The sequence below is a fragment of the Protopterus annectens genome, chromosome 7.part1 (assembly GCF_019279795.1).
Source record: "Protopterus annectens isolate FY-2018-M chromosome 7.part1, PAN1.0, whole genome shotgun sequence".
Taxonomy (NCBI): domain Eukaryota; kingdom Metazoa; phylum Chordata; order Ceratodontiformes; family Protopteridae; genus Protopterus; species Protopterus annectens.
In genome coordinates, this window is record NC_056740.1 from 342,426,944 (window position 1) to 342,446,091 (window position 19,148).

A 19,148-nucleotide genomic window follows, 5' to 3' on the forward strand; every position below is an offset into this window, starting at 1 on the left:
ACACACACACTACTCAAAACATCCAAGACCGAATCACAGCTGCTCAGCAACAACAGGTCTTGACCGATAGATTGAGTACACACATATGCTTACAACATGTGTACTCAATTCTGTCATGTTTCAAGTAAATGACACACATTAAAAAAAGTCTTAGTGTAGGGGGTAAGTCATGTGGGGAGCTTTGCTCCCATATCTGCTTACTTTATTAGTCTCTTTCCGAGGTTGCACTATCTCAGAGAAAGAGTGATCACTGGCAAGGAAAAAAAATATGTCTTGTATCTTGTCTTAGAAGCTAGGAGGTCTTCCCATTTACATACAGTACATTTTCAGCCTTACAATATCACTTCTAAGGGAATTCTAGGGGAAGTAAACAGCTGCCACATTGAACTAGTGCACTTGAACAACTGTGTCACAGGATAATGTGATATGAGCAACCGAAGTAAGCAGCCCAAGGAAACATGTATGTATCTGTATACGTATATACACACGGGTGTATTTTGAGCCCAAGAAGCCAAATCCACATAATAGCGAATGTTTAGAAGCACGAAATTCAAAACCTCGAATACCGGAGGTTTTGAATTTCGCACTTCTAAAGTTCCGCTATGGCCATGTATTCAGGTAAGTGTATGTGTGTGTGTGTGTGTGTGTGTGTGTGTGTGTGTGTGTGTGTGTTAAGGGGTTTGGGTAGGGGCTGTGGTGTTTGTCAGTGTGCTCTGTTGCTGTGATGTGTGTGTGCGAAGAGAAAGTAGCTTGTGTGGTGGTGTTTTCTGTGTGTTTGTATGTAGTGCAACCTCAGAGTGAGAATATTTAAGTAGGGGGGGATGCAGGGGGGCTTGCCCCCCTGCTTTCATGTAGTAGAGTGATTGTGTATTTGTGTGGTGGATGGTGTGTGTGTGTATGTAGTAAAACTCCAGTATTCGAGGTTTTGAATTTCGTGGTTTTCAGTTTTCTTTGTTTTGTGGATTCAACTTCTTGGGCTCGAGATACTGAAATTCGAGATTTCAGTATTTCGAGCTTCTGAAGTGAATCCATACACACACACACACACATATATATATACATATGTATGTGTGCGCGCGTGTGTGTGTGTGTGTGTGTGTGTGTGTGTGTGTGTGTGTGTGTGTGTGTGTGTGAAATAGTATGCTCATTACATACTTAGATGATGCATCAATTTTCAGTCATTCCTACTGCAATATTTTTAGTTTACCTTGTTTAAATGTTTGTTTGAGAAGCAGAGGTTCAAGGGAAGGGTCAAGCTCCTCCCCCACATTTTCCAGTAGTAGTGGGGTACCAAACTGAATGCAATTCTCCAGTGTCCTCATATAGTCTCCATCAGTTAATTTGATCACACTCAAGTTTTTCTCCTTTTCCGAATTTTTAACCCACTTGTTTGCTTGGCCTTGTGGATCAATCATCAAAGGCCTGAAATGAAAACAACTTAGGTAAGTGTAAAATTTCATGAAAATCACATCAAATCTTAGCCTGAAATTCTCTAAGAAGATATGAAGGTTAGACTACTACTGCAAATGATAGGCAGCATTTGTCTGAGAAATATAGTATGCATTTATTTAAGGATTTAGTTTGTTTTTATCATGGATTTCATTCCTCATATGACAACATGATGCTAATAAGGAAAATCACAGAGCAATGAGAGCATTCTTCACTACTTTAGCCTATTTCACTAAAACCCAGATATGCTAAAACACAGATTGTTCATAATCATGCAATTCCTGAATGGAGATAACAGAGAATGACTAATGAATGGAAACAACTTCCTCATTTAATAATAAATAAATTCCTCAGCATCACATTAAAGCTCAGCTAAGTAATATACTTATACCCAGTAGGTCTTCAAGGACAGGTGACTACCAAAAATCATAGCATTTGGACTTAAGTGCCTTCTGTTTTCCAGAGATCCAGCTGCATTCGTCATGTGAAATCCAGTACATGTCTCATGCTTCAAACGTGCTAATTCATAATATGAAAGACTCTCTCACATGTACTGCTTTGTCCAATGCTCTGTTTGAGTCTTTGATCTAGGTTACCTTGCCAAGAAGTGTGCTTTTGGGACGCAAGTTTTAGCACAGAGGTCAATCTGTGCTAACAAAACCATGAAACTAAAATATACTTGCAATATTATAAGATTATAACAACTATTAGTCTTTTGAAGGAAAGCATTTGCCATAGTGCTAGACCTTCATGCTAGACCTTCATAATATGCAATGATTTTAATCATTTTTTATTTTCCTTCATGGTGTAGTACTTAACAGTAACTATATCAATTTTTAACAAGAGGGAAGGAGGGCGGGAAGCTGTGCTGATACAGTGACCTACCCACTTTTATAGTAAGTACCTTATTCAGCGCTGCTTTCTGTGGTAATGAAAAATGTGAAAGCAAATCATAGTATTTGGGTACAATTCCAAGCAGTACTTGGTTGCCCAGGAAGGTGGACAGCTGCAAGACTCCCTGCAACATGGCTGGTTGAAAACCTTTCCTATCCCTAGACTGTGTTTCCAATTAATAGTGTACGGTAAATGTGCATATCTAAACAATCCTACCTTGGTTTGTGAGTTACTGTGGAGTTGACAGGTAAGAGAAGTTTTATTTGCATTTATATTTTATTTATCACTGTTTTACACTGTTTGAAGGTAGGAAGGGGTAGCATGTTAACAAGATTTATTTTGGATTCATATTTTGTTGTTTTACCTTTAATTTCACTGTTGGTTGTTAGAAAGAGATAGGTTTTAGACAGGCAAACTCTAGCCACCCAAGGGGCCTAGATAGCTATAAATTCACACAGACTGCAGAGAGGAAAATCCAGAGCATATGTAAAGAATCCTACCTTGGTTTGTGATGTATTGATCTTTACTTTTAAAAATGAAGTGCAACTGTGAGCAATACTGAGCAGAAGCTACTGTGCACATTCACGTGTGAAGTAAAGGAATTAGAACTTTTGTCTGACTTGCAGAACTTGTATGGTTAGAACAACTTTACTCTACTTACTTTAGTATTTAGTTGTATCATGCTTGTGCGATTTTTTTTTTTGTCATAGAAGTTGATTTAAGTTCTCATTGAAATCTGTGGTGATTGATTTTGATTATTCTTTTCTTTTACAACATTTTACTCATTTAAAGCTGAACATGAACTCCTTAAAGTATGCAATTAATGATTTGCTAATGCACAAATATCTCATACAGTGTAAAAAGAAGCTATGTACCTACCATAACATTCCATGTTAGTTGTCTTCATCTCGCCTTCTTTCTTGCTGGTTGGGATCGGAGCCAATCCTCGGCTCTGACTCGGCCATCTTCAAAAGCTCGAGAGCTGTTTACTGGCTTGAGGCTACCCCTTATCCCATGATGCCTAGTGATAGCTACTCAGATCTCGTTTGAAATAGCTAACTCCAGACATAGCAAGAGAATAAACCAGTCCAAAAAAAATAGGTTGATTACACCTGTCATATTCTCTAAGTCAGTAGAGGAAAACAAACAGAGAATACCCAGCCAGTGAAACAGGAACTCCTCTCGGTCCACTAGGACAGGGGGACGGAGGGTGGGACGCAAGAAAGAAGGCAAGATGAAGACAACAAACATGGAACGTTATAGTAGGTACATAACTTCTTTATGTTAAGTTGTCTATCTCGCCTTCATTCTTGCTGGTTGTGACAACGTCCCTAGCACCTAATATCCTGGGTGGCTCATTGGAACAGACTCTTCAGAACAGTGGAACCAAAGTCAGCTCTGCTTCTGGAGACCATATCCAGCTTGTAATGAGAAATAAAGCTATGAGGGTTTGCCCACGTGGCAGCTGCACAGATAGAATCCATGGGCAACCTAGACTGGAAGCCTACAGAGCTGGCCAAGGCCCTAGTAGAATGACCTTTCGGTTTGATAGGTAACTCTTTGTTCCTTAACTGATAAATGTCTAGACATGGTTACCTTGGAAACTGGTAGGCCTTGTTTGCCTAAGGCATAAGAAAGGAATAGTTAGCCCGACTTACTTATTTCTTTAGTTCTGTGCAAGTAAAAACGCAATTGTCTATGAACGTCCAATTGGTATAATTTGTACTCTGCCTTGTGGTGTGATTAGGGAAAAACACAGGAAGGTCTATAGATTGGTTTAAATTATTTTCTGAGCAGACTTTAGGAAGAAACGAAGGAGTGGTCCTCAGAGCAACCCTGTCCTTATGAAAAACCAAGTATGGAGGATGAACACATAGTGCCTGAAGTTCGGAGACACATCTGGCTGAAGTAATAGCTACCAGAAAGAGTGTCTTCCAAGATAGAAACTTAATGGAGCAGGATGCTGCTGGTTCAAAAGGGGGCAGAATTAAGGAAGTTAGGACTAAATTAAGATCCCAAGGAGGAGGGGGATCTCTCACTGAAGGCCTAAGAAGATTCGTCCCTCTCAAAAAAGCTTTACAGAGCTTATGAGACATAATGTTAGAATTTGACAACCCAACATGAAAGTTAGAAATGGCCACTAATTGTACCCTGATCATAGCAGAAGCAGACCCGGAATGAAAAAGTTGTGCTAGGAATTCCAGAATTTCGTGGACTAGGGCTGAAAAGGGATCCACGTTCCTAGCCTCTGCCCAACAAGAAAAACGTTTCCATTTGCTAGCATAAGTTTTCCTGGTTGCAGACTTGTGAGAAGAGACAATAATCTCACGTACTGCTGGGGAAATGCTGGGAAGCCTGGCTAAGGTTGGAAGTGGAGCAACCAAGCTGTGAGCAGGAGAGTTTGGAGGGATTGATGCAACCCGCCTGATTGATGAATCAGGAGATCTGGAATCGGGTCCAGAGTTGATCAAGAAGGTAATGGTGCAGGAACGGGAACCATATCTGTCGAGGCCAGTAGGGGGCAATGAGGATCATTTTGCAACCCAATGATATTGCTTTCTGTATGAGTTTCGATATCAGGGGAAATGGAGGAAAGGCATAAAGAAGCCCCTGAGGCCAATCGTGGACTAGAGCATCTCTGGGTGTGTGACCTGGAAGTGGAAGAAGGGAGAAGTAGTTGCTGCATTTGCTGTTGAAGGGGGTGGCAAAAAGATCGCAGCAAGGCTGTCCCCATTTGCAGAAGATAAGATCTGCAACTTCATGATTCAGAGACCACACAGGTCACAGGGAATGATAATATTTTTCCATCAGAAAACTTTCAGTTTACAGAAAAAGGCATTATTTTTCCAAAAGAGAAGGTAGAAAAAAGAGGCAAGGGGCAGCTGAAAAGGACAAAATCAAAATTGAACGTGGAAGGATTGAAGAACATTACTATAAGATAAACGAAGAGAGAGACAGAAGTTGACTACATGGCTGAAGCTGTGGATTTACAATACCAGCTGGATGAGAATTTAATACACAATGAAAACAGAGGGATTAATAAGACTAATGGTGATGAAGATCTATCATTCATAACAATCGATAGAGAAGATATTACTGCATTAGAAGCTGAAGATTCTTCAGAGCTGGCCAGCAAATATCTTCTTGTAATAGGAGATTCAATTATTAGAGGAACAGATACTTATATTTGCAGAGAGATAATGAACATTGAATAGTGTTATGTTTGCCAGGAGCAAAAACAGATGTGAGACAAGCCTTGGAATGCCTTAATGTAAGGAAGTATGGATCCGTTTTTATTTATGTCGGTACAAATTATGTCATCCGCAAGGATTCTCTGACTGTTAGTAGGTATCTGACAACCCTTTTAGATAGTACAGCTTGTACTGGTGTTAGGACGTATTTTTCATATATCACCTATAGAAAGGATAGTCAGGCCACTGTGAATGAAAAGATTTTTTGGGTAAATACCTACATGGAAAAAAATGTCCTGTTTTAAAAAATGGAAATGGATAGAAAATCCAAGCCTAGTTTTGGGCACATGTGTTCAGACAGGATGGCTTGCATTTATCAAGATCAGGGAAGAGTCTTTTTGAGGCAGATATTTTGCAATATTTGACAAAGACTAGGCAGGTTTTTTGCCAGGTTGAAAATTGAACAGTTCACGGATAACATTTAATGTATCTCTGATGGTTGTTAATGCTTGAAACATTAATAATAAAGTTTTTTTTTAATTGGAAAATTTGCTACGTTCCCACAAGATTGATGTTGTTATTATTTGTGAAACATGGTTAAAGAAAATGACTGAAAACCAGTTCTGTCAGTGTATAAATCTTTTTACTGTAACAGACATTCTAACAAAAATTCAGGTGGAGATGTTATGATAGGGATTCAAGATAGTTATGAGACCTGTGATTATTCCATGTTCAGTGATAACACCAGTACTATAGACTGTGTGACTGTGACAATAAAGACAACCCTGGAACATATAACAATTGTTGAGTGTACAGATCATCAAAGTCAAGTGCAGATGACCTAGAGGAATTCATATATTTCTTGTATGAAACACAGGAGGGAAGAATAATATTAGCTGGGGACTTTGATTTACCAGAAAAAGACTGGAATAATATTGGTTCAACTTTAGTAAGTAAATTATTCACAACGTATATTCAGAAACAACAGTTGCTTCCAAATGTAAAAAACCTACCAGGGGATGGAACATACTAGATATTGTTTATGTTCCTAAAGAAATTACAGTAACTTCAAGTCAAGTTTTACCACTGTTGATGTGCAGTGATCATTGGGCTATAAAGGTTAATTTGTTGCTAGATAATTCTGTCAAACTGAAATCTAAACCTATGCACAGAAGGTTAATTACAAACTGTATAGAAGCAAAACAGCCACTATGTAAAACTAACTGGAGTGAGGTATTCATTAGAAAAACTGTAGATGGAATGTGGAAAGTTTTGAAAGAGAAATTGTTTAAGTGCAAAAACACAAAAAAAAATGTTTAACATCAGCATCTAGGCATACAACATCACGGGCGTATATTTCCATAAGAACAAGATATCTGATTAAGGTGAGAGAGAGAGAAAATGTAAGAAATGGAAGAGAGGTCGAACTACAACTTTGAAAACTTAAACAAACAAGCTGGACAAATGGGTCTATATTAGATAATCGAACTTTCAAAAGTTCGAGTGTCATATGGTCGACACCATATGATCAAACTTTTAAAAGTTCGAAAATCTAATAAAAAAATAAACTACGCAAATACCTACCTGAACATTTTAAGCAGGGGCAAGCCCCCCTGCATCCCCCGCACTCCCCGCTCTTTAAATATACCAACTCCGAGATTGCACTACAGTGCAAAAAAGGGATTCTTCCTATTCCACACTGTATGGAGATCTCCATTAGAACGTTCAAACTTTCAAAAATTCGATCATATGGTGTCGACCATATAACAGTTGAACTTTTGAAAGTTCGATCATCCAATATAGACCCGGACAAACAAATTAAGCATGGTGTGAGACAAGATCAAGAAAATTTTGAAGAAAATGTATATAAAGATATTAAGCATAATAGGGAACCTTTTTATAGATACATAAGATGTGGAAGGAGTAAAGACACACAAATTGATAAACTGTGTGCAGATTCTAAAATTTATTCTCAGACACAACAGAGTATAGATATAGTTACAAAATACTATGCAAACAGTTTGGCTCCACAAAAGGGGTGATAAGTTGTCCTAGTGACAGCCGGGTAATCCCAGATACTGGAATCAAATCAGATTGTATTTAAAAAGAACTGCACAAATTGGATCCAAACAAAGCACAGGGAGGAGACAGAATTAGTAACGATGACCTGAGAACACTTAAGAAAGAATTTATGGTACCATTATATCGATTACCCACTAGGACATATATATGTGGGGAGATTCCTCAAGATTGGAGACATGCCCTTATTAAACCTGTCTTTAAGGAAAAGGGGAGTAGGACAAACCCAGAGGCATACAAACTCTTAAGTCTACTTTCATGCTGTGGATAAATAATGACAAAGGTAGTATTGGATAAGTTATTGTCAGAACTGGATAGGTTGGACTTGAAACCATACATTGTCATGCATATGTTGAAAATAGATCTGTTACCACCTGTAACATGATGTCCTAGAACAATATAATAACAGCTAAGAATGAAAGATTGTGCTATGATGTAATTTATATAGATTTAACTTCAGCATTTGACAGGGTCACACACAAAACAGTGATCAATAAACTAGAACAACTAGGTACTGATGCACTTTTGATAAGATGGATAGCGGCATGGCTTACAAATAGGACATGGCAAGTATCATACAGCAACTGGACAGGTAAAATCCTTATTTACAGTCAAGGTGTCCCACAGGGCTCTGTCCTATGCCCTTACTTGTTTAGATTGCATCTTTCAGACCTAAATTTTCATCTGCTGTGTTCTACAATCTATATGCAGACAACCTGAAATTTGGTAAACTGATTACATGTGTTACAGGTAAGGCATGTCTGCAAAATAACTTGACTAAATTGACCATTTGTGCACAGGAGAATAATATGCTGATAAATACATCAAAAACTAAGCATATGAGATTTGGGAGACATAAACTGAAATGTGAATATTTAATACAGCACACAGTGATTGAAAATGTAGACTCATTTAAGGACCTGGGTATATGGGTAGATTCAGCAATGAGTTTTTCTAATCATATCAACCAACTGGTTAATGATAGCTACAGAACTATAGGTTGTATAAAAAGATTTATATTTATGAAATCTAAGAAATCATAAATGATGAATTTATTGTTTGTTACATTAGACCCAAACTTGAATATGGAATAACAATATGGAAACCCTATAAGAAAACAAGCATGAGTAAACTGGAAAGAGTACAGTGGGAATATGCCAAGGGCAGCCATGGATGTGAAAATTTAAGTTATTATGAAAGACTAAAATATCTGAACTTGTACAGTGTCTCTTACAGATATCTAAAAGGAGATCTTATTCAGGTATATAGGGCATTTAGGGACAACTACCTCTGGGAATGTTTGGGGTTATCAAAAAGTACTAGAGAATCATCAGACAACCTATGAAGAAGATTCTATAGGAATTAAAAGTGTATCAATTGGTTCTCTGACAGAGTAGCTGATTCATGGAACAGATTACCAAATTACATTAAAGCAAGTTCTAGTTTAGATATTTTTAAGAACAGCATAGACTCTTATTATGGGAACAAGTGTTTTGGTATATTGGCAAGCTAGAAGGGCATTGATGCCCATGTTTAAAATATTTGTATGTATGTAATGTGTGGTCAGAAGTCCACATGATGACTATTAAAATACCCTTCCCACAAACATTTCTAAAGCAAGGTACTGGTGTAACAACTATCTGAGAGGAATATACTCTGATAGTATCTTGCAAAGGTTTATTGTCTTCTGTTTTGTTAAGGTATAATTCCCTGAATCTGTACTAGATGAAACACACTGGCAGATGCTTCTACATGATAACAAGTACAAAAAAGCATTTTGCATGGCTCAAACCTCACCCACCTCACACACACACACACACACACACACACACACACACACATATATATATATATATATATATATATATATATATATATATATATATATATATATATATATACATACACACACACACACACACACACACACACACACACACACACACACACACACACACACACACACACACACGTATATATAAACGGACCTTAGGCTGGATAAACAAATGACTGGTTAAGCAGAAAAAGCATACAAAACAGCATTTATAGGTTGTAACCACCTACCCCCCCAGACAGATTTTAAATATTGCTCTCATAGACTAAGAAAGTTGCTAGAATAACATTATTTGTCTTAGCATGCATTTTCTGAAAGAAATGAAGCCTGAAACTCAAATGTTTGGCATTATTTATTTACATCCTCAGTGATTTGCCAGAAAACCACAAATTGTATGAAGAATAATTCTGCAAAAATCTGGACAGCTGAGAGGTATGCATACCTCTCGACCTCTTAGTGGAAAAAATCTGTACAAAGTCGGAATTAATGGGGGTACTATGGCCAAAAAATAGGGACAGATTTTAAATATTGTTATTTTTAACTTAGAAAGTTGCTAGAATAACAGGATTTTTGTTTGCATGCATTTTCTGAAGGATATGAAGTCTAAAACTCTTATATATGTCATTATTTACTGACTTCAATCCTCTGTGTTTTGCCAGAAAAACACAAATTGTATGAGAAACATGCTAAAACTATTAGGTTAAATCTGGACAGTTGAGAGGTATAAAACACACACACACACACACACACACACACACACACACACACACACACTTACCCTCTCTCTCAGTGGCCATCAAATTTGTGCCGTAGCAAGAGACAACACTTCGGTCTCCTCCTGGCACTTGGTTTATCATTTTAATATTAAAATCTTAAAATATTGAAACAAAACAAACTTGTAGTTTTTATTTTATATATTGCAAGTTCATTTTTGTTTCGGTATTTTAACATTTTAAGATTAAAACAATAAGCCAAAACATTCCAAAGTGCCCGGCGGACGTGTTGCACTTCTCTGGTCTGTTGCTGTGGCTACGGCAGAAATATGATAGCTGGTTAAAGGGAGATCAGATAATAGGGAATCTACTGTATATGGATCCTTATCAGTTGATCAAGTTTTCAGAAACTCAAAATTCATATCGGTGAAGCGATATGACTGAATTTCTGAAAACTCAAAGTTTTTGAATGAAGATCACGGTACAAGGAGGATTGGGAAATTTACTGTTTTCCTCAATGTAGTTAGAGCTCGGAAGATTTTTGTGTGTGTTTTTTTTTTTAATGTTCGAGTTTAGGGAAATTTGATCATATTGGCTTGCTGATATGAATTTCAAGTTTCTGAAAACTTGATCAACTGACATATAGCCATACACATATATATGAATATACTATCTCCAGCGTTGCACAACCACACAACTAACTGAAAACAGAAAAGCCCACACAAATTGAATTGTTGCTGGTGTGCACATAGAAAGTGTCAGAAGTGGTTTCTGATTTGAAACAAGCAATCAGAAAGTTCAGCCTCTGCAAACTTAACTTGATAAGTTGAATCAGATCAGTAGGGAAGCCAGGTGTGTTGTCCTTCTCATAGTAAAAGCAATATAGTGGGCCAGACACTTTGATCATCTTCTTCTTTTTCTTTTGGCTGCTCTTGTTAGGGGTCACCACAGAGGATCATCTGTTTCCATTTCTTCCTGTCCTCTGCATCTTGCTCTGTCACACCAACCACCTGCATGTCCTCTCTCACCACATCCATAAACCTTATCTTAGGCCTTCCTCTTTTATTCTTACCTGGCAGCGCCATCCTCAGTACATGTCCAAACTAACGCAATCTCGCTTCTCTGGCTTTGTCTCCAAGCTGTCCAACCTGAGCTCACCCTCTAATATACTAATTTCTAATCCTGCCCATACTCGTCACACCCAATGCAAATCTAACATCTTTCACTCTGCCACCTACAGCTCTGACTCCTGTCTTTTCATCAGTGTCACCGTCTCCAACCCATAAAGCATAGCTGGTCTCACTATCAACTTGTAGACTTTCTGTTTCACTCTTACCGGTACTCGTCTGTCACAAATCACTCCTGACACTCTTCTCCACCCAGTCCACCCTGCCCACACTCTCTTCTTCACCACTTTTCTACACTCACCATTACTCTGAACTGTTGATCCCAAGTATTTAAACTCATCCACCTTCGCAACTCTACTCACTGCATCCTCACCATCCCTCTGTCCTTCCTCTATTTCACAAACATATATTCTGTCTTAGTCCTGCCGACCTTCGTTCCTCTCCACTCTACAGCATATCACCACCTCTCCAGGGTCTCCTCAACCTGTTCCCTACTCTCACTATAAATCACAATGTCATCCACAAACTTCATATTCCACGGGGACTCCTGTCTGATCTCGTCTGTCAACATGTCCATCACCATTGCAAATAAGAAAGGGTCCAGAGCTGATACTTGATGTAATCCCAGCTCCACCTTGAGTGCATCTGTCACTCCTACTGCAGACCTCACCACTGTCACACTGCCCTTGTACATATCCTGTACCACTCTTACATACTTCTCTGCCACTCCTGACTTCCTCATACAAAACCACAACTCTTCTCTAGGCACCCTGTCATATGCTTTCTCTAAGTCCCTTCTGACATTCTCTATACTTCTCCATCAACACCCTCAGAGCAACATTGCATCTGTAGTGCTCTTTCCTGGCATGAAGCCATACTGCTGCTCACTAATCATCACTCACCTTCTTAACCTAGCTTCCACTACTCTTTCCAATAACTTCATGCTGTGACTGATCAATTTTTTCCCTCTGTAGTTACTACAGCTCTGCACATCACCCTTATTCTTAAAAGTGAGTGCTGATGCAGATGTTCTTTGTGTTTCACTGTTGCAGTCATTACATTTGGGTAATCCTGCTGGCAGGTTGCCCTCAGTCGGCCTGAATTCCAAAGTCTTGGGTCCTGCATCAGTTGCTGTCACCCCTTCCCTGACGTCAAGTCATCAGGGGTATAAAAGATGCAGCCAACGCCATTTTCTTCAGTCTTTCTTGCCGTGCGGTGCCCAAAGCAGAAGCAGTTTGCAAGTGCCAGTTGGCCGACTCCTGAGATTTTCGTGTTTGAATTTCAGATCTGAAGTCTTCATTAAAGCTAAGCACCCCATTGGGGAAACTTTTTTCTTGCACCAGACCGATGTCAGAAAAAGTTAATAATTGTATTTCTTGCGGAAAGCAAATACCTCATAAGGACTTTCATTCTTACTGTATTCCTTGCCTAGGCCCTGACCATAGCGTTTCAGGTTGTCGCTTTTGTGCTAGATTTAACCAATGCACTATTAAGCGTCAGTATGATTTTGCATTGAACTATTTTGGACGCAGGTTTAATTATCCAGAAATGTCATCGGATAGCCATCCGACTACCGGAGTTCACAAAAAACGCAAAGAAAAAGAAAACAATAGACAACCAAGGCCCAAAACCGACAACGAAGCTTCTCCTAAGCCAGTCGCCGGTTCTCAGTGAGGTGCTTTTGCAGCCCCTGACGCCCTATACTTTAGAGTCGCAGGCTGCTACCGACTCCCATGTGGAGTCAGCTATGCCTCTGGAAACTCAAGGTATTGGAGCCTCGGACACTATTCCTTCAGTTGGGTCCAGAGCCGCTGAGCAGGCACCGGCTTCTGAGTGTGTATTCAGACCTAAACATCTATATATTAAACCGACTTCAGCTTCAAAGGCAAAGACTAAAGCACCTTCAAAGACAAAGAAACAAACTCAAGAGCCACGTGGACAGGCCTCCATGCCCAAAAAAACAGATGCTCAATATGGCGAAAGACTTGATTACCTTGATCAGGGGTTCCCATCCCCCTCCTGATAAGAGGCCTAGGCAAGAGACAGACTATGAATCTTCAGATCAGGTTTCTATTTCTTCTGATTCCTCTTCTGATCAGGATTATTCTCTCCCCCCCCCCCCATGAGGATTCTGATGCTGAAGAATCTATTCCTTCAGCTTCTCCTCCTGAGGACTATTCTTTTGGGGAAACCTTACATACCACGAGGAAGCACTTCCACTAGGAGAGCCAAGATTTTTCAGAATCTAAAAAGAGTCTCAGAGACTTCCTTTTACTACCTCAACACAGGCCTCTAGCCATTCCACCTTTGTTAGACATTGTAGATGATGTGTTTTCAGAGTCTAGTCTGACCCCTGACTCCTTACCTCCAAGCTCCTGTTAAGCCTGACAGATATTACAGGGTTCCTGACTCTCATAAATTCCTTTTCAAAAACACTGCTGCAGACCCAGAAACTATTTCACAGGGTCCCAAAGGGGTTAAGGCTTCTGCTGCAAAAAACCCTACTCCTTCTGACAGAGATTCTAGGGCATTGGATAGATGGGGAAAAAGGGTTTACACATCTGCTACCTTGGCTATAAGGGCCTTAAACTGTCAGTTTCATATGCTCAAATATCAGCAACATGTCATGGCATTGCTTAAACAGAAAATGTTGTTAAACTCTGAATATGCAGAAAACAAGGAAATGCAGGATTTACTGCATGCAGCTGAACAAGTTGGAAAGCATACTTTGCAATGTGGTTTTGATTCTCTGGAGGCCTCCTGCAGGGCCGCAGCTATGGGTTCTGTAATTAGGAGGCATGGTTGGTTAAAGGAACAAAATCTACCTGATCATGTCAAAGTAAAATTATTAGATGCACCTTTACAGCATGATACTTTGGTGTTAAGGCAGAAGAGGTGTTAAAGAAAATGGAGGACAAAGCCAAATTTATGCAAACTGTCAAAGATTTTTTACAAGTACAGCCACCTAGGTTTAGTAGACACTGGCCTACAAAGAAGTGGTCCTTTCCTGTGTCAGACAGACCTCAAAGGGGCAGATCCAGACGCCCTAGAGGCAGATCCCAGGCGCAAGGTTCATACAGGTCAAAGCAATGGGGTGCTTCTACCTCCAAAAGTGGAGAAGACAAATCACAACCTTACAGGAAACAGTCCCAATGACTTCTCCCTGCCTACACCAAGCACTTATCTCCTGGCAGCACCCTTAGGGGGAAAAATAGCACTTTTTTCTCAAAACTGGCACATTATAACCCAGGACAAGTGGGTTCTAAACACAGTGTCACAAGGCTACAAGTTCCACTTCCATACCCTGCCAAAGGCAAATGGTTGACCAGATCTGCCAAAAAATCAATGGGCAGAGGCACAAAAACAAGTCTCATCCCTCATGGACATGGGGGCCATTCAACAAGTACCAGAGCAAGAGCAGGGACAAGGATTTTACTAAACACTGTTCTTGGTACCCAGAAAGGACAAAGCCTGGAGACCAATACTGGACCTATCTATTCTAAACACATCCCCGGATATACCAAAATTCAAAATGTTGACCTTGCAGCAGCTTCTGCCCATGCTGGGCATGAAGGCTTGGCTTGTGACTTTAGACCTAAAAGAGGCATACCTGCATGTCCCAATCAGGCAATCATGCAGAAGATACCTCAGATTCAAGGCTGGCTCAATGCATTACCAATTCTCTGCACTGCCCTTTGGCTTATCTACTGCACCCAGGGTCTTTACAAAGTGCTTGGCACCAGTAATTACATTCTGCAGACAAAGAGGAATACAAATATATACTTACTTGGACAACTGCCTAATTCAAGCAGAGAACAAGGACATTCTTCTACAGCATCTGGCGTTTGTGAAAAGACTTCTAACATGCCTAGGGTACACAGTCATCGAAAAGAAATCAAAACTAGTACCCTCTCAAGAGATAATATTCCTGGGTGCAAGCTTAAATACAACTGCCCAGATGGCTTATCTCACGCCAGACAAACAAAGGCAACTGACTACCTATTTCAAAACAATGGCAACAAAGGCCCAGTTATCTGCAAGAAAAATTCTGCAGGCTATGGGCTTCATGGCATCCTGCATCCTACTAATTTCATATGCAAGACTGCATATGAGGAAACTTCATTGGTACTTAAAAAGTGTTTGGACTCAACATTGCCACAGCCTGGAGACAATGATTACTCTCATTCCCTGCCTGCAACAGGAGTTTTGATGGTGGGCGAAGGCTTGTCACCAGAACAAGGGACAGCCATTCACTTTACCCCCAGCCAGGCAAAACCTAACAACGGATGCATCAGATTATGCCTGGGGGGGCCCACATGGCAGGAAGATGCATTCAGGGCACATGGTCCGCAAACCAAATGCATCTACATATCAATCAAAAAGAGATGCTAGCTGTTCAAAATGTCCTGACAGCCTTCAAGGACCTACTTCATCCAGGCCAACTACTGATAAAGACAGACAATACCATGGTCATGTGGTATATAAACAAGCAGGGGGGCACACATTCTTAGCCCCTTTGCAGACTAGCCATGGCTTTGTGGGACACAGCATTGACTTACCAAGTTCATCTGCAGGCACAATTCCTGCCAGGAAAGGAAAATACTCTGGCAGACGAACTAAGCAGAAACCTCATGGATCCCCACGAGTGGCAGCTGGATCCACTAGTCTTCAGCATGATAACAAGGAAATGGGGACGCCTGGACATAGATCTATTTGCCTCCCCTCACAACTACCAACTAAAAAGATTCTGTACAAGGACTTATCACAGACAAGCATGGAAAGTGGACGCCCTATCTTTCAGCTGGAAAAACCTATCAGTATATGCTTTTCCTCCACTGCCTCTCCTCCCCAAGGTACTCTTAAATGTCAGACAGGAGAAGCCAAAGTTGATACTGATTGCTCCAGACTGGCCCCACCAGTGCTGGTGTCCGATCTTAAGGAACTTGTCTCAATGCCCAGCCTGGACCTTACCTCAAATACCTTATCTACTGTCCCAACAAAACAATCAGATCCTGCACAGCCAACTCAGGACTCTAAACCTAGCAGCATGGCGGATAATGTAGCCATACAAAGCACACCTCTCAGTAAAGCTGTGATGGATGTCATTTTGGAAGCCAGAAGGCCTACTACTAGGAAATGTTGGACAACGGCCTATCTTTTTCATCAATTAAAATTCATGCCTCTGCCATTTCGGCTCATTACAATACAGAGCCACCAATCTTTTCTCATCCTTTATTAAGGCAGTAACCTCAGAGGAGCCAAAAACTTAAGGCCTCCAAGGAGATCACCAATACCTGCGTGGGACCACAACTATGTCTTGGAAAAACTCACCCTATCTCCTCTTGAGCCAGCTGCTACTGCTGATATAAAGTTTTTATCTTGGAAAACAGCTCTGCTCCTAGCAATAACTTCTGCAAGACGAGTATCAGAGCTACAGGCACTCATGGCTGTGGAACCTTTTATCATTTTTTATCCAGCCAGGGTCTCCCTGAGGACAAACCCAACATTTATGCCTAAGGTGGTGTCTAGTGTGGCCCTTAACCAAACTATTCATTTGCCAACTTTTTATCCAAATCCACAGAACAAGGGAGAGAGAATTCTGCATTCTTTGGACATACACAGACAGCTTAGATTCTATCTGGACAAAACCAAAGTTTTTAGGAAGACAGAGCAATTACTAGTGGCATATGCTGCAAGATCACAAGGAAAGGCTATCTCCAAGCAGACTATTTCAAAGTGGATAGGCCACTGCATTCATTTCTGCTATTTACAGCATGGCAAGCCAGTGCCTAAGGGCATTTGGCCACATTCAACCAGAGCTGCAGCCTCTTCAGCAGCCTTTCTCAGGGGAGTACCAACCAAAGACATCTTAGAAGCTGCTACTTGGAGTTCAGTGCACACTTTTACAAAGCATTATCATCTGCCACTCTACTCTAAATCCAGGGCAGGCTTTGCCACTGCAGTTCTGCAGGGCCTCATAGCCACCCCTAATGCTGTTTAGCTCCAGCCTCCCAACCATAGATTTGGGACTCTACCCAAATGTAATGACTGCACCAGTGAAACACGAAGAACATAATACAGTTGTGTACACTTACCATAAATGTAGATGTTCGAGTGTATTCACTGTTGCAGTCCAGGTTACCCACCCACCACCCCCCTTATTTCTGCTGGAACTTATCTTTCCTTCTCTGATTTATACAACCTATGTGGTGTATTTGCTTGTAGATGAAGGTAAAGTTTATATTGGTGCATGTGTTCTTATACACTTATATATATATATATATATATATATATATATATATATATATATATATATATATATATATATAATTTTGGCTACCCTTTAGGGGGCACCTGACATCTGGGGCAAGAAAAACTGAAGAAAATGGCGTCAGCTGCATCTTTTATACCCCTGACGACCTGACGTCAGGGAAGGGGCAACAGCAACCGATGCAGGACCCAAGACTTTGGAATTCAGGCCGACTGAGGGCAACCTGCCAGCAGGATTACCCAAATGTAATGACTGCAACAGTGAATACACTCGAACATCTACATTTATGGTAAGTGTACACAACTGTACTTTCTTCTTTACTCCTCAGGCAACCTCTCGCTTTCTAAGATTTCTTTAAACAATCTGGTTAAATACCCCACTGTCATCTCTTCTACGGGTATGTCATCTGGACCAACAGCCTTTCCATTCTTCAACCTCTTCATAGCTGTCCTTTCTTCCTCCTTGCAAGTCCATTGCATTTCCTAATTCACTATCCTCCACATCATCCAACCTTCTCTCACTCTCTCATTCTCTTCATTCATCAGTCCTTCAATTACTCTTTCCATCTGCTCAACACACTTTCCTTACTTGTGAGTACATTTCCCTTGTTACCCTTTATCACCCAAACCTGCTGCACATCTTTCTCAGCATAGTCCCTCTGTCTAGCCAATTGGTACAGGTCTTTTTCCCCCTCCTTAGTGTCCAGCCTTTCATACAACTCACCATACGCCTTATCCTTAGCTTTTGCCACCTCTCTCTTCATCATAAACCTCAACTCTTTGTACTCCTGTCTACTTTCTTCATCTCTCTAACAATCCCACATCTTCTTCTCCAACCTCTTACTCTGTATACTCTCCTGTACTTCCTCATTCCACTATCAGGTCTCCTTGTCCTTCTTCTGTCCAGATGTCACACAAAGCGCTCTGATAATGTTTATTTATTAAAAGGCAGACAGCTGACCTGTTTTCCTGAAGACATTAGTTCTCCTAGAATGCCATCTTAATTGTCTACGTACATCCAGTTTATACAGAAGATGCTTCCTTCATCTGGTATTATGAATAAAATTTATTTATTTTATTTACTGACATTTAACTACTGGGAAAGTCCGACTGGGTAGAAGCACATTTTCAGAAGAGGCCCGATGAGAAAAGCTCCACATTATTAGAAAACATTTTAAGAACAATAATTTTACAATATTCAAAAATAAAACAAAAACATCTGCAGTTTAAATAATTATAACAAATTAGACATAATATAAAAACACTGGTTAAGAATCGATACAAGTTATATGATAATCATTTAATATTTAGGGAAATTTTAGACAGTTTGTAGAGAAATTAAAGGTAAATTAGTCTGATGCAAACAGGAACTGGAATATGAAGTGAGAGGAAAAACAGGCTTATTGTATATTTAGATAGAAAGTGAGGGAAGAGACTTAGCAATAAGGAAGTAAGTGAAGAAGGGAGAGAGGAGGTATAAAAAATCAAAAGGTACTTGTTCAGATTTCGGGATATAGTTTATCCTTGTTTTGAACATGAACAGCTCCAGATTTTGGCTTTCAAGTCTTTCAGAGTGGTTTTGAAAGATAGT

At 40.0% G+C, this 19,148-nt stretch overlaps 1 protein-coding gene across 1 annotated transcript in view; it reads right to left on the bottom strand.

Annotated features, from left to right (window-relative positions):
* The window catches only part of DNAH12 (dynein axonemal heavy chain 12), a 4,520,724-nt gene that overhangs the window by 831,071 nt on the left and 3,670,505 nt on the right, over window positions 1-19,148 (bottom strand). The window contains exon 53 of the mRNA XM_044078497.1: window positions 1,208-1,422. Coding sequence (XP_043934432.1) covers window positions 1,208-1,422 — 215 coding nt within the window. The remainder of the gene's footprint in view (window positions 1-1,207; window positions 1,423-19,148) is intronic.